The sequence below is a fragment of the Apteryx mantelli genome, chromosome 17 (genome assembly GCF_036417845.1).
Source record: "Apteryx mantelli isolate bAptMan1 chromosome 17, bAptMan1.hap1, whole genome shotgun sequence".
In the NCBI taxonomy this organism is placed as follows: Eukaryota; Metazoa; Chordata; class Aves; order Apterygiformes; family Apterygidae; genus Apteryx; species Apteryx mantelli.
Genome location: NC_089994.1, coordinates 18,647,407 through 18,663,301, shown reverse-complemented (window position 1 = coordinate 18,663,301; position 15,895 = coordinate 18,647,407). Strand labels below are relative to the sequence as shown.

The following is a 15,895-nucleotide window of genomic DNA, read 5'->3' as shown; positions in this document are numbered from 1 at the left end:
AAATGTCTTTTGTGAACAAGAAAGCAACAGGCATGACAAAGTGTCTTTTTATATACTACTGGAAAGCTCCCAGCAAATGAATACTACCAAAAAAGGGAAAAAAAACCTGGACAAACTAAGTTATTAATCAGCACTCAGTCATTCTCTTCAGGGCGGGTTTTAAAAATGGGAAGCAGAGCTAAATGACCATGTAATGGTAGGTATTTTATGAAGAGCACAAACTGGAATAATGAAATTTCTAGCTGTTTTCACTTTTTTGACCCATGTTCTTTTTTTTTTTTTTTTTAAAAAAAAAGGAGAAAAGCTATTTGACAGCAGCCTGTCCTGGGAGGCTCCCCGGCTGCCTTTGCCATCTCCTGCCAGCGTTCTCCACACTCCCCATCTCCCAGGGCAGGGCAGCGTGTCTGGGACTTCAACCAGCTCTCCAGAACTCTACAGTCTCCTTCACTTGAAATTTTGGTACCAGATGTGTAAGCAAAATACTCTTAGCTTTCTCATCATCACCTATAAGATCTTGTAAAGCTGATGCATTCTTTCGATTTTTTAAGGCTGATTTAATTTTTAGGCTAACAGAACTATCAATATTAAAGGCTTTATATAATTAGAAGCTGACAACACTTGCTTTTCAATGGGCAGGAGAGAGACATCCTCAGCCGGTTTTAGTTACGATTCATGACAAACTGAAGTACAAATTCATCTGCACATATTTATAAAATGTTTATCTTCTCTCCCTTACAGTGCATTTCCAAAACATTTCTAAGAGTCAGCTCATGATTTTCTTAATCCCTTCCCACCCACACATTACAGTCTCAAATAAGTCTATCTTTATATCACTGCATCAGAGAGAGGAGTTTTCCTCACCAAAGGAAGAAACAAAATGGGCCATCAACAAATATATAACCAGAGACTTCGAAAAGATTCCTACTTACACAAGTTCCAGTATCAACCAGCAATTTGGTTACAAGCTACAGTTCCTTTAGAGCTGCTCTTCCAGGTGAAGGAGCAAGGCACTAAACCCTATAGGGAAAGAGCAACAGCTTCTATTTTGGGGATGAGCCACATCACAAATTCATTGATTTTTTTAATTCATAAGACTCATATCAGTCTTGATGACTAACCAGAAATTGAGGTTTGTGACCTAATGTCACAGAATTACAGACCTATGTCAGCTGTAATGGAACCATCACAAGTTATGAAAGACAATATTTGAAAGAGTCTTGTGAAATTCAAGTGACTTACCATAACACTTTGCAGTTATACTACCTTTTAGAGGAGTCCGAACTATTTAACATGCCCTAGGTCTTACAACAGTCTACAAAAACAGAGAGCATCCTTATTTTACAGATAGCCACAACAGTCAGAGACTCACCGTCCCTGAAATTACATGCAAAGTCTACAGCAAAAGAACCTTCTGGCAGTCTAGGACTTGACAGTAAACCATACAAACAAGCTGTCTGTGAAAGTGGCTGCTACAACAGATTCTGATAGATTTGCAGCCAGCTCTATGAGCTAAAATCCCAGTTGTCAAGACCAAGCAGGAGAAGGAGACCAACTTTATTTTTAGACCCATACTGTGATGTAGGCAGGGCCAAAGCACAAGGTATGAACAGGAGTATTTGATTTCATGATGGAGTAAATATTTTTACAGGGGCAGGGAAAGGGTTTTTCTTGTTGATACTGTTAAATCTAGAGAATCAAACAGCAAATTATTTATTTCCATAACTTACATTCTTTTCCTTAATTCCCTATTAGGTGACTGTCTTTAAATCATAAGCTATTTCCTTCTTTACTAGAATTAAGATATATTAAAGGGGGAAGAGGGAAAAAAAAAATCCTATGCTGGAATATAAAGGAGTTTAAGTACTAAGCTAGAGTTAGCAGTAATATTTATAACACAGTCTCATGTTAATACATTAAAAATGGTGAAGTTTATGATCATAAATTTATTCTAAACTCCATGTACCATGAAGAAAATATTCTGTACAGAAATTCTAAACCAGAAGAATTTGCTTTGCTGTGATCTATATCCTTGTCACTCATGCACTCTAGACAGCAGAAGCGCATTTCAGGTCCTAACTTCAAGGATCGTGGCCATCTGACTCATTCCTATGGGAGGAGGCAGCTGCCAAACATCTCAACAAAAGGTAGCTGAAAAGAATGCTAAAGCCTCTGTCTGTCCATACAGTAATAGTTTTGCAGATCATAATATGCTTTTCAGTACATGAGACCTGTAAAGGTACTGAGCTCAGAGCAACATAGTCTCAGATAAATCTGAGAGTCTCCAAATCTCCTCAGTTCAAAGGTTTTAAAACATTACATCTCTGCAGTCTCAAAGACCATCATATTAAAATGCAAATGTCACAATAGGGAGGAAACTTCAGTTGTTCCAAACTAACAGATTTCCGTTATTCATGGGGGAGAAAAACATTTCAGGCTGCGGAACATGTAACTTGTCAAAGTACACAGAGACGTTGTCGCCCACTTCTTCCTCAAACTATGGCATATAAGCCATGGATAGTAAGATATGTTCACTGTCCATTAATTTACCATAGTCTTTGAACGGAGTAAAGTCTTGAAGATGCTGCTGTAAGTACAAAATACCTTTTCCTTCCATTAGGAACATCACCTCTTTGAAATCCATGATGCTTTACCAGCCTTGCAATATTTACAAATCTTATAATTTTCTTTGCAAAGGCATACAGAGAAAAGCATCATCCATAGTAATGTCACAGATGATGAAAGTCTAGCCATAATGGTGGAATTTTTATAACAGCCTAATTCTGCTTTTAAGCAATACAAATTCTCAAGAGCCAAAAAACACAGTCCAGATGAGTATTTACTCTTAAGAGTATCATTCCTCACAGTTTCACCACCAGTCCCATATCAGTTTTATATTGTAACTGTTTGATTTCAAATAGGTCCTACATAATATTTTTAAAAGTAAGATCATTGGAAAGTAGAATCCCTAGAATATAAACACAAAAAAAAATCACTTATTCAGAAGTAAAATTATGCTATTACACATTGTTCTTGCTACAGCTGTGTGCATCCGTAAGAATCTAGCTCATTTACTGTCATAGAAAATTTCCCTCGAGTAGCAGTTGTTTGCATCATAGGCAGATGTGAAATAACAATGCAATTAATGCAACAAATGCATATTAATTTAAATTGTTTTTTCAAAGATCAAAGAACACTGGACAATTAAACCGGATGTGCTACCTCTCACTCTACAATAACAGTAACAAGCTCATTTGTCTCTTTATTTGAGCACTACAGTCTCCTTAGAAAGAGAAAGCTATCTTGAGAAGACTGTAGTGACTAGGGACATGTACTGTAGCGTATTTTAGTCACTATGCTACAAGAAAAAGCAGATTGCTTCACCATTAACAGGTACACTGGAAACTGTTCAAACAAAACAGTGGCAGTTTAGTTTCCTTCTATTCCTAAACTGAAAGGTGTTTTAAGTAGAATACAGATTCTATTCAAATTCAAAGGAAAAAAAAAAAGTGACGTTTGATTCTCCTGCAGACAAATCTTGACCTGCAGGATTCGCCCAGTCGCACGCAGTGACAACCTCTCTGCTCCACCAGAGGGAGGTATTGAAACATACTGATACGAAAACTTACTACATGGCAAAAGTCTTTGTATTTTCTTCAAACGAGCACAAAGATATTAACCTTAGTGCCAGAAGAAATGTTTCAGTTATTATATAATCTACGTGACAGCCTGTGTATCACAGAGCCTGCTCACTCCCAATAAGCCCAGCAATTTCCGTTTCATGAAAGTACATCTTCCAGAAAATCTTTTAGTCTTCACTTAAATAAATGAAGAGACTGACTGTGAAATAATCCATGCGGGTTTTTTTCCGTGTTTTTGAAAACACGGAAGTAAAGTGAGTTATCAGTCTCATGAATGCATGTAAAAAGCAGGTCTCTGCCCCTGCTCGCTCACAGTTTATAGGTGCAAAGGACAGGCGACCTTTTTCGCTACCACGGCACTGGAGAGCAAAAATACACCACAACTAGGCTGTTTAAACCAATACGAAGGAGTAAAGCACTCAGATCCTACTGCATTTCTGTGGAAGCTGGACACTTAAGCCCTACTTACAAAAAAAAAAAAAAAAACACACAAAAACAAACCCACACCACATGCAGTCTTCCGTCCCTATTTCAAGGTATACAATGAAATCAAAGATTTTTTCCAAGTAACCTCATATTTATCTGAGTGTACTACATAAGTAGTTCTATTGTGCCAATGCTATTTCTGATGTTTACGGCACATTTTGCCCCTCATCTTCTACCCTGAAAACAGATATCTTAGACCCTCTATATCCTTGAATTTTTATTTATTTTTTTTTACAGAATTGACAGTTATTATTCCATCCTTGAATGATGCAGACTCCCACTCGGATGAACGTTCAATCTGAAGTCCGTTCTAAGAACTCAAAAGACCAGACAGGTAAGGATATCAGCCCTTGGATACCTTTTGGGAAGATTTAAGAATAAGTTTTAACCGTACGAACCTGCTCCCAAAATTCCTATTAGGAGACTTGCTTACAAAATCCTTATAGACTATCAGAAGTCATTTTGTTTCTCCCTTCTTCACCAGAAGGTAAAGAACGAAAGGTGCTGACGGGGGCAGTGGGGTCTTTTTGACTGTTTTCTATTAGAGAGCGGTGAACAGCGGCTCTGGCACGGCAACGCGCTCGGCCACCACGAGAGGATGCTGCAGCCGAGAGGACCCAGCAGTCTGCTCCCGGGACACCTTGCAGTTCCCCCTTATTCACACGAGTGGGGCAATTTTGAGAAAACGTGGGAAATACAGATTTTCAAAAGCTACAAATATATATATTTAGAATTATGAAAGAGAAGCCAAGTGCACTCTGAAGTGACTACAGTATTATTTTAGTATATCAAAAACAGTTTCTAGGTACAGCAGTGTTACAAAAGGCACAGCACGCGCAGTGGCTCCGAACAGCTCCTTCCAGCAAGGAAGGATCTCACGGCAGCAGCAGTGTTTCTCTTAAAATGAGAGAGTTGTGTTGCTGATACATTTTACAAATCCTGTATTTTCCCACAGAAAATACTGCTGTTTCAGTTACAGTGCAACTTTTGGAAGACCCAGATCTTTGCTTTATATTTCAAAACAACATCAGGATGTAGGATGTTAACTGTTTCCTAATATAAAATATATCAGTGGGCTAAGCCAGGAAGTCCTTCTGCAGCTTAGGAGAATATCATGTTAGTGGGAATTTACCCCAAAAGTAAACATATTACAGAAACAAGCCAGACTATCAAGTCTGGTGTGATCCTTCACATAACTAGCAGCTTGTGTGTTGCCTGCGGAAAGAAAATTAAATCCATCATTTTTCAGACTATGACATGGTTCTATTTGTCTGCAACAATTTTCCAGAAAAAAATTGCTTTAAGCAATTTTCATCATTCAAGCTGAGAAACAAGCAAAAAATATAATGACTTTATCCCATGTGTTAAGAGTTCAAGATGAAAACTCTTTGTTAGGAAGAAAAGGAATTAATCATGCAGCTTGTTCATATATGTTGGAAGATTTGGCATAAACCAGCGTGGTGCAATGCCAGCGAAAAAGGGTTCTTGGCTAGCTAGACTTCACAGGAAGTCCACCTGCTCCTTCTGCTAGAAAGCCACGTACTTTCTATCACAGCTACCCTGAATGGAATAAGCCAAACTGCAGCTCCCTATCTCCCCCCTACCCAAGAACCTCCTCCAAAATAACATACCGTCCAGTTATCTGCCCTTCTGTCTTTATAAAAACTATGGCTTCTTCTCTGAATAGAAACCAATGTAAAGTCTGTTCCATCTGCTTTTTCTGAACTGTGCTTGGTCCACACTTTTCCAGAAGCCTGTTTAAAAAAGTTACATATATATATATTATATATACATACGCATACATACATATATAAATAAGCCCTTTTCAATGAAAAGGGAGGAAGTTTAAAGTTGAAACAGCAAAACAGAGAAAAGCATTATTCCCATCAATATCCAAATGATTGTCATATGCATTGATGTGTCATTGTGCCAGGAGAACCACATGCATTTAACCCACATCAGTCAGCAACAAAGTTGCAGGTACAAATGAGGACCATTCACCTAATGAAAACGTTGCTTGCTTCAGGGAAAAAAAGGGGAAAAAAAAAAAAAAACACCAAAGATCACTGTTTACTACTTGCAAAATAAATACAAACTAGTTCTTTTCAAACAATTATAAAGCTGCAAACTTAAGAATTTACCACATTAGCGTTCACAGCATTAGCAATACAGTATGTAGGCATCTTTAAAGCTTTTTTTGTGGAATGTCAATACATATTTATACACTTAAAACAGAAAGGTCTAGTCATCTATTACAATAGAGATTGCTCAAGCAAACGCAGCCCCAAAGGAAATAAATTCCATTAAAAAGAAAGAAAAAAAAAGTTGTCCTCTGTATCTAACAGATATGCCTCTCCACATGTGCTTACTGGCAGCAAAATCAGATCTAACACACTTTCTTCACTTTCAATTTTAGTTACAGGAAGTACTTAAATACCATTTTGTAATACCTTTTTATCTTCATGGAAGAAAGATTCCGATTGAGATGACGTCTTTTTCTCCCACCCATTTTCCATACTTTCCGGTGGGAAGCTCTGTCTGAATCGATATAGATCCTTTCTTCCCCTTGCTTCTTTCATAAGTGGTACATTGTCTTTTCCTTGGCAGCTCTTTTCTGAATAGGATCGTCTTAAATCTGGTGGTGCATCTCCTAAAGTAGATGTGTAGTTTTTCCAATCAGTTTTACTCTTCACATTGGAAAAGTCATTGTCACATGATGTCTTATTTGCATCGTCTTTGTTCTTAGTTACAAAGCTCCTTGTTATACCTTTGCTCCACTCACCTTTTGGAGCCACCTCCAAGAACTGTTCTTTTGTGACCAACTTCTTCTGTAATTGGCCAACATCAGCCTTTACAGACAACTTAGAAGCCAAATTAATTTCCAACTTTTGGCCTGTACCAACTGCATTTGTAGGCTGTACCTCATCATTTGCAAATGTTGAACTTTGTTGCTTGGAAGTTAAGTTCACTTCTTGATCTTCGTCAGTGATGAAGGTTTTTTTTCTGTTGAACTCCACAGGTGAATTTACAAACTTATCTGAAAACAAGCTGCCGGGATTTCCCCAGTAAGGAGGGCTGAACTTTCTGTCTTTGGACTTCTGCTTATCAAATTCAGGGCCACAGGATTCCAGTTTCTCACTGTTCTTTTCATTTAGGATTAATTTCTCTGGCCTGTTGTACTCTTCTGCCTGGTCACCTTGTTTGTTTTTAACAGAATAGTGATCTGATCCCTTCCTCTCTTTCCAACTATAGGAGTAAGTCCAATCTGACACATTTCTTTTGTTCTTTGGTAACTCCCTATTAAATAAACTGTGGTCTTCAGGGAGCTTGTCCTGAATCACCGGTTCTTCTTTATATTCTGCCATAAGTGCATCAATATCAAGAATTCGCGACCTATAACCATGCTCAACCTTCCCTCTAGATAAATCGTAATTAATTTCACTATAGTTTTTCCGTAACTGTGTAAAATCTAGGGGGGTTCTGGGTACCTGGTAAGAAAGGAACCTTCTTCCACTACTTTTGAGATCAGTTTGAGGTGTATTTTCCAGGTCCTGTTTTAACAGGAAAGCATCAACATCTATAATTTTCTCTTTAGAAGAATCCAGACTTCTTTCATGATACTTTTGGTTATCTTTCCCAGATACTTGAAAATTAGTGAATGCAATGTTTTTGGAAAAGTTAACTTCATTTTTTTCTTCCTCTTTGACCCAATCCTTATTAATATATACATCTCGTGAGTCTTCTCTACAATTTGTATGTGTTATATTTTTATTTGGTTGCTGTAATACAGGTTTGGACCTTTTGGAAAAAATAGGGTCCAAATTTGTTGTTACTACTTCACTTGATGGAGAAATTTTACTAGTTTCACTTGCACTAGGAGTACCAAAGCTTTTCTCTTTCTTGTCACCAGGAACCTGATAAGTAACTGCAAAATAAGTTACCTTTGGTTCAAAAGCAGCACTCTGATTTTTCAAGTAATCGTCAGGACTGCCAAGAACAGTTTGGTTTGCCTCATTTCCTTCCATTCCTTCTTTGCTTTTTTTACTTCTCTTTTTAACTGAACCTTCTTCCAATTGCAATGAATCTGTCCTATTCAGCCTTTTGATACTCTCAGGAGTGAGCAAGCCAACTTCTTCTGTCTTGATAGAATCCTGAGGCAAGGTCTTCCTTCTCCATCTTTCTGAAATTTTCAAGTCTGCAATGCTACTTTTGGTTCTCCTGACCTTTTCCTCTGGTTCCGTTACTCTGAATTTATCTCTGTTTTCATGTGCTATACTATCTAAACTAAAGCTTTGTTCTACGCTCTTTGAATCTAGACATTTCTTTAAATCCAAGGCTCTAGATTCTTCATTACTAATGGTTAGTACTTCCATATCAGGATGGTGGCTACTGGAAGATTTACATACTTGTCCACTTGAAAGCACTGATGAAGACTGGGACCCATGTTTATTTACACTGGTTAAAATAACTTCATGACCAAAGTTGGCTCTGAATTCAGGGTTATCTGTCCTGCCTGGTCTTACGCTCCTTTTCTCAGAAGAGTATTTCGTCACATTAGGCCTCTCTGTTCTGTCTATGGAAGAGACTTCACTCTCTTCATTTTTAACTTCAGAATGTAGTTTATTCATTTGTTCCTTTATTCCCAAGCATTTACTTTTGTCTGTAGAATAATGTATTTTCTCTGCTATTAATATCGGATCAGTTTCAGGTTTACCAGAGTCTTTTTTCTTTTCAGCACATCCACTGGGGAAAAAATCATTAGGTTCTTTAAAAGTAAACCTGCTTGGAAAAGCTTTTGTATCTTTAGTTTCTGAAATAATACTACCTTCTTTCAAGTAGTCAGTTTTATTATTTAGCCTGGCTGGCTGATCAGTGTGTAAAACATCCCCATCATTTTTCTTCTCTTTCACAGATGATTTTCTAGTTCTGAGTGTCACAGCCTTTTTTTCAGGAGCCATTGTAATGGCTTCATTAAGTGCTCTTTCACCAAATGTCTGGAAGATTTCGTATCTTGGCTCTATTCTTTGGTAAGTAAGAGAGTCTTCTGCGTTTTTAGGAGTGTGTTTTTCACTTTTCTCAACAGCAGATTTTTCTAATAGAATTGCCTGAGTCATTTTCTTGCCTTCATTTGAACAAGCTGGTTTTCCACTTTTTTCTATATCTGCTATATGTTTTGATGAATGAGACTGTTTGTGATACTGCTTTATACTAGTTGTCTCCTCCACTACTTCTCCCACCTGTGATCCTCTGTTATGCCCCAAAGTCACCACATCATGCTTTCCTTCAAGCTCATTATTCATCTTCAGTGCAGAATCAATTCCAGAATGACCAGCAGCAACATTATGTCTCTGAACATTATGGTCAAACATGGTGGCTCGGACAGTTTTAACATAGGTCTTTTCCATAACCGTGGTTGGTTTTAATTTTTTTTCAAAGCTGCTTGTGAACAAGACAGAATTTTCACTTTGCAGAGAAAAATGCTGGCTGTCTCCAAGGACGTTTCCTTTTGTTTCTGTCTGATCAGTTTTATTTGTTAGTTTTAAAATCTGCCGGGGTTTCCAATGATTCCCAACAGCATATGCTTCAGTGAAATCTGTGCCATGCAGAAGCTTGATCTGCTTACTCTGGAACAAGAAAATTCAACAGTTAGGTTTGTTATATATCTTTTAAATAAACTATGTACCACCTACTCTGTGCAACACAACATGCACAAGTTAAACACACCCTTGTTCTCTAAACACAAAATCCATCAAGACAAAAACAACCTAAGCAGCAGATGTATAACTCCAGTCTAAATCTCTGTTACAGCAGAGTATCTCAACTTGATTTTTACTTTTAATACAAGATATAAGAAGTGTATGGAGAGCCTATATTTTTCTATGCAGAGCACTGGAATGTTTTTAATCCTGCTTTATTGACAGATTCTGAAAACAGCACTTGCATTAATTGAAGATTTAAAAACAAGTTAGTTGTCTTTAAAATGAAATTAACCTACTAAAACTTTGTATCAAACTGTTAGCTTCCTTACCACATATTCTTATCTCAAACCTAGACCGGAGAAAAAAAAGGCACAGCTGTGAGGACTCTCAAGGAATACCCTTAAAACTACATAAAGTTCCCATTTAACAATACTAAGAAGTGTCAACAGCAAGGTTACATTTTGCAACACCAAAGTTTTACTTAGAAACAAAGACAGCATATCAGCTTTTTCAACAGACTACAATTTTCTGTATATTTCCGTATGTCCAAAACTTCAGAGTTAAATGACTTGTCTTCGGAGATTGACATGAAACATACAGCAAGCATTTAATACACAGTTGCGACTTGGATGGAAATGCACTACAGTACTAATGCTGCACTTGGAGAGAATTAAGGACAATCACTGCACAGAACCACAACAGCCATAGTCTGTTCACTACAGGGTTTTATACGCTAGAAGTTCCATTAAAATAGCAAACATAACATTATTTTTGTCTATACTGCTGCATGCATTTAAGAGTATGCAAATACAGCTTTTTAAAGACTCAACGCAGACACGATACTCCCATACTTTATCAGCGTGTCCTAAAGATAGAATTATCCAAGTAAGCCTATTAGGATTATACCATTTTTAATACTCTCAATGCCCATTTTAAAGTCACTGATTGATAAAGACACATAGGACAGAGTATAGTGCATATACGCTCTACATGAAAACCTATCTGGAGATTACATCGACTGATGCCATTTTCTTACTTTTTGATTTTCTTGCATTTCATTGGTAGAGTCATTTCTTATTTCGACAGGTTTCTCTGGCTTGACTTCACTGGTTGATGTTGGACTTGAAAACCTAAGACAAAAACTTCTATTATTTCTTTCAGTTCCAGTTAGTTGACAAGTATGCTTCCTCCCAAAGCAGATCAATTATATATTATTTCATATCATTAAAAAATATCCAATCAATTATATTTCTTAAAGGAGAAATGGCATTATTTCATATTTCAATTAACTGTATTCAGTGGTTTTATTGTATCAAAACCAAAGGATTGTTGTTTCATGAAAAATTGTTATGCAACTTATTGTATAATATAAAACTTTAGAGAACCATAATGTGGCAAAATAATAAAAAAAGATATTCTCATGTCTCAGTTGCATTTCTTCTCTTTATTCCCATCACAATGTCAAAAAAACAAGGTTTGCTGAAGAATTATACTATTCCACAATCCCTACAGTAGATCCTTTTATCCCAATGTTTGCTGTATTCATTATGTGAAATACACTTCCGTTACACTATCAAAAAAAGCATTACTCCTCTGTCCTTACCCCTTTTTCATCACATACAGAACATGAGGTATCCAGGTTAGCCTAAGGCCCTGCCCTGTGGCCTCAGACTGTGCTTAATGCACTTTGCAATACCATCTCCAGCTCTTATGCATGTCACAAACATAAATCCTAATGATTATGAATTAGCAGTTATCCAACTTTATACTGAGAAAATATATTTTATATTGGTCCAAATATCTTTTCATTGGAAAGCTTTTTTTTTTTTTTTTTTAAATATATCTAACAATCAGCAGGTCTCATATTGCTCTAATAACACTGCTCCAAAACATCAGAAAGGACCTTCAGAAACAGAGGTTGCAAGATTTTGATTTACATCACTGGAAACACAGAGGTTTCTATAACTGGCAGAGCAAGTTCTGAAAACCAACAATTTCTGAACCCAAAAGAGAAAGTGCATCTCATGAAGCAGAAAGACTCACTGGTTTATAAGAGAAGTGTACCAGGACAGGTACATTTCAGTTACACAGTCCACCCTGAAACAGGATCATATGCCACTATAACCCTCCTGACTCCTCCCATGCCAGTTGTCTTTATTATATTAATTAGTACTGTATACTAGGACATAGTACAGTACTTGCCTACTCACTGTTAAGAGCAATTGTTGAATTTTTAAGCCTTGTTCTACCAAAAAAATGATGCTTTCCTCCTCCCTTGCCACAGCTTGGGAAGAATGCACACCACAGATCTTTAAGCCTTGATATGAAAGTGAAATAAGATTCCTGTCTGGCTGAAAACCTAATATTCTATACCACTGTCAAAGACATGGTAAACATTTCTGCCCCTGCTGTGCCAAATAAAATATAATTCGGAAGTATTCTGAAGAAAAAGACTTTGTGAGGATGACAGGATGGACATTCAAAACAGCATAGTAAAACAAGGAATCTCAACTTATTTTTTGCTTTCTACAAATATGCAAGTATGCAGTCTACAACATTTCACCTCAAGATTTCAAAATACATGAAACTTTAATAATAGCTATACAGTTACAATAACATGCAAAGGCCACATTACTGACAGCACATTTCTTGCAGCTGTTGTTAAGGTATATTTAATTTGATCTTTTGGGGGCGGGTGTGAAGGATAAGACTGGAAAGGAAAAAAACTGCTATTATAAAGAACAATTACACAGAATGGAACCAAAATATGCAGGTATCTTACTGAATGAGCAAGTTTTAGTGAATGAGATGAAGTTTTAAGAGGATTAAATAAAACTTCTCCGAAACCTACATCTTTGTTAAGTCTGCAGAAAGTGGTCGTGACTGAAGTGACCTGCGCAGATTTCCTGGCTTAGCATCTGTATTTTCTGTTGTCAGTTCTTTGATTCTCTGTTGGATGTTCATGTATCTGTTTTCCCTCTCAGCAGTTGATGGGAGAGGCTCTGCATCCACTGGAGTACTGGGGTTTTCTGAAGCAAACAAGCTAATGTGTTTTTTAACACTACCCCTTTTGATACTGTTCTCCTTTTCTGAGGAAGCTGCAGGGCTTTCATGAGCTAGAAACACACAAGTTTCCTTTTGATCCAATCTTTTCACCTCCTTATTGGTTTTGCTGTCACTACTAGTTTCACAGCTTCTTTCAGAACCATGCAAGTTAGTCACTATTTCTGGTTTTGTCTCAATTTGTTCACTTTTACATTTATGCGGTGTTTCCCATATGTACTTTCCATCATTCAGGATGCCAGTGTCCTGACTACTGCACTTCAAGTTTGTTTTAGAACTGTTGCTATTAAATTCCATTTCTTCATTTTTTGGCCCCATTTCAGACTGCTCATGACAGCTCACATCAGTAAAATAAGTTATAGATACGTTCTCCTTGCTCTCATGAGATGAGCAAGTCTTTTTGCAGGAAGAAAGATCTTTATGTTCAAACTTAGCTGTCAGGTCCATGGACAAAGGCCTTGGTCTTCTAACCCAGGCTTTCTCTGTGGGAGATTTTTCCTCTGAAGGCTCCATTGCGTGATGTTTTTGATCTCTTAACGATTCTAGAAAAACAGCAGATACAGGTCTATGTTTTAGCCTTTGCTGCACATCAGAAAAACCAACTTTACTGTTGATATTGTTTGTGTCGTCATTGATTTTCTCCCCTGTAATATCTTCATAAGCATCTTTCTTTCCACGAGTTTTGAGGGAGTTCCAAGAGACCGGCCTAGGATTGGAAGAAAGTGATATTTGCCTATGAATAGATCCTTCCGCTTTCCTGGATGTCTCAGATGGCTGAGATGGTTTCTCAAGTTTTGCAGTACACTGAAGCTCTTTTGTTTGTACAGTACTAAATACTCTGTGGTCATCAGCAGCCCTTTTTCCTTGGGCCAGGTTGACCTTTGATTGCTCCATGCCAGCTGTCTCAAAAAGGATGACAGTATTAGCACTGGGACCAGTGTAGAAAGTCATATTTGTGATTACTTCACTGTTAGCCTTATTTTCACTTTCAATTACTTTTTGGTCTACTAATGGAGGAACATTTCCACTTAATATCTTAACAGGTGATGTTTCTTCAGCAACCTTTCTAATAAGATTACTTGATCTGAAAGCCGTAACAGGTGGTTTTACATTTGCAAAAGTTTCCGAAGATTTCTCTTTAGAAAAAGGCTTTGGGAAAAGTCTTGGCCTTGATCCTAGTGTCGGCATTGTTGCAGATTTCAAAGTACTTTTGAATTTGCTCTTCTCTTCAAGAGTCAGTGATGCTGAAGGTTCATTTGTCTTGTTATTTGCATCTGAAAGCACACTTACATACACACGCTGTGATTTATCCTGATTCGTGATTTCATTTAAGTCAGGTACTGTCGTCAAAGATGCCAAAGTAGAATTTATTTCTACTTTTGTTGCCATAGTTGTAACTACACATTCAACAGAATTGGAAAAACCCAACAAGGAAGAAAAATCTACAAAAAAAGACAAAAAGTATGATGTAGAGTCAGCATGAACATCAAATAAACTAATTCTAATTTGAAAGGTTGCTACATTTAAATTTTGGGGCATTTGTGATATGCTGTAAACAGCATATCTTAAAATAGAAGCAGTGTTCCCAATATTAATATACAAACCTCAATTCCTTTTTATAATATCAATAGCTATTGAGATACATTGAGTATATATTTTCATACAAAAAAAACCCTCAGAGATCAGAGTGATTGAAAATGTTATTTGTTATTTTTAGTTAAGGCCTACAATTAAACAATGTAAATAGTTTAATTTGTAATTGCAAATTTGTATTCTACAAAGCTCCAAAAAGCTTTGCTCCCACTTACCATAATTTGCATTTTCTGTTGCAACTGAGTTATACGAGCCAATTCACTTCTCATAGCGAAAAGTAGAGTTTGCCAAGATCCCATTAAGAACACAAGAAAAGCGATCACTCCAGCGCTGTGCACCAGACCTCTCCTGCAAACAAGCAGAGAACATTCAGATTCTGGCATAGCACACACCTAGATCTACACAGAAAACCTTAGTATTTCAATGAAACAAGCTGGCTCCCACCTTAAAATACAAAACTACCAGATTTAATTGTGCAAAGTAAAAGAACGTTTAATTTTCAAACTCTTATTAAAGAATCAAAAAGAAATTATCATCTAATGCCTGAAGTGTGCAACACCGGAACAAGCGTAAATAATTTGCTTAGCACAATAACTGGACATTAAATTTGAACGCAATTACATCCACATTGTTATGAGTACTGCTTGTAAATTCAAGTATTGTCAACCACTGATTAAACCCTGAATTCTGCATTACTCTAATTTACTTTCTGTTGTAAATCTCCTCTTTGTGACAACAGTATGTGAAGTGGTACCTGAAAAGCTGACCTTCTCCAAAATGCTGATTTTCAATCTAAATATGATTTTTACCATGACAAAGTAATATTTCCAATATCTTGTCAACAAAGGCAGGACATTAGTTTAGACTTTAATTATATGCTTACTGCAGAGATGAGGGAAAACAGTAATAATTAGAATTTCAGCAACAAGTAACCTGAATATTTTCAGTTTAAATTTTTTCCTAATAAAAAGTATATTTAAACTTTGTGGCAGATGCATACATATGGTTGCTGATATGTTATTTTTTTTTCCTTTGAAGACTGTCACACTCTTAGTCTGTAGGAAGAGCTCAAAGTATTTTTCATCATCAGTCACGCAAGGGGTCTGTTCTGCATGGCCACTCTCTTGCCTACTTTTGGACAGTCTCTGCAGCAGTGTCACACATTGGTCTCATCCAATCCATTTTTATGGCCCAAAAATATGGGTATTTGCAGATTCTACAGAATATGGATCCTTCTCGCATGTGAATATTCAAAAAAATTTTTTTGAATGTTTCCTTCCCAAGTCTTCCCTCTGGAAGGTGACTATGGCACCTTTATTAGTCTCCCTGAAGAATCACCGGAAAAATCCCAGAGACTTCAGACAACACTATTTCATCTCATCCATAACAAGATGGCTGCCACAGGGAATGCAGTTC

General features: G+C 37.0%; 1 protein-coding gene across 1 annotated transcript in view; it reads right to left on the bottom strand.

The window, feature by feature from the left end:
• The window catches only part of KIAA1671 (KIAA1671 ortholog), a 68,317-nt gene extending 54,042 nt beyond the window's left edge, over window positions 1–14,275 (bottom strand). The window contains exons 1-4 of the mRNA XM_067307391.1: window positions 12,675–14,275; window positions 10,860–10,953; window positions 6,575–9,748; window positions 5,756–5,878 (exon numbers count right to left, since the gene is read on the bottom strand). Coding sequence (XP_067163492.1) covers window positions 5,756–5,878; window positions 6,575–9,748; window positions 10,860–10,953; window positions 12,675–14,275 — 4,992 coding nt within the window. The remainder of the gene's footprint in view (window positions 1–5,755; window positions 5,879–6,574; window positions 9,749–10,859; window positions 10,954–12,674) is intronic.
• Between the last annotated feature and the right edge of the window lie 1,620 nt (window positions 14,276–15,895).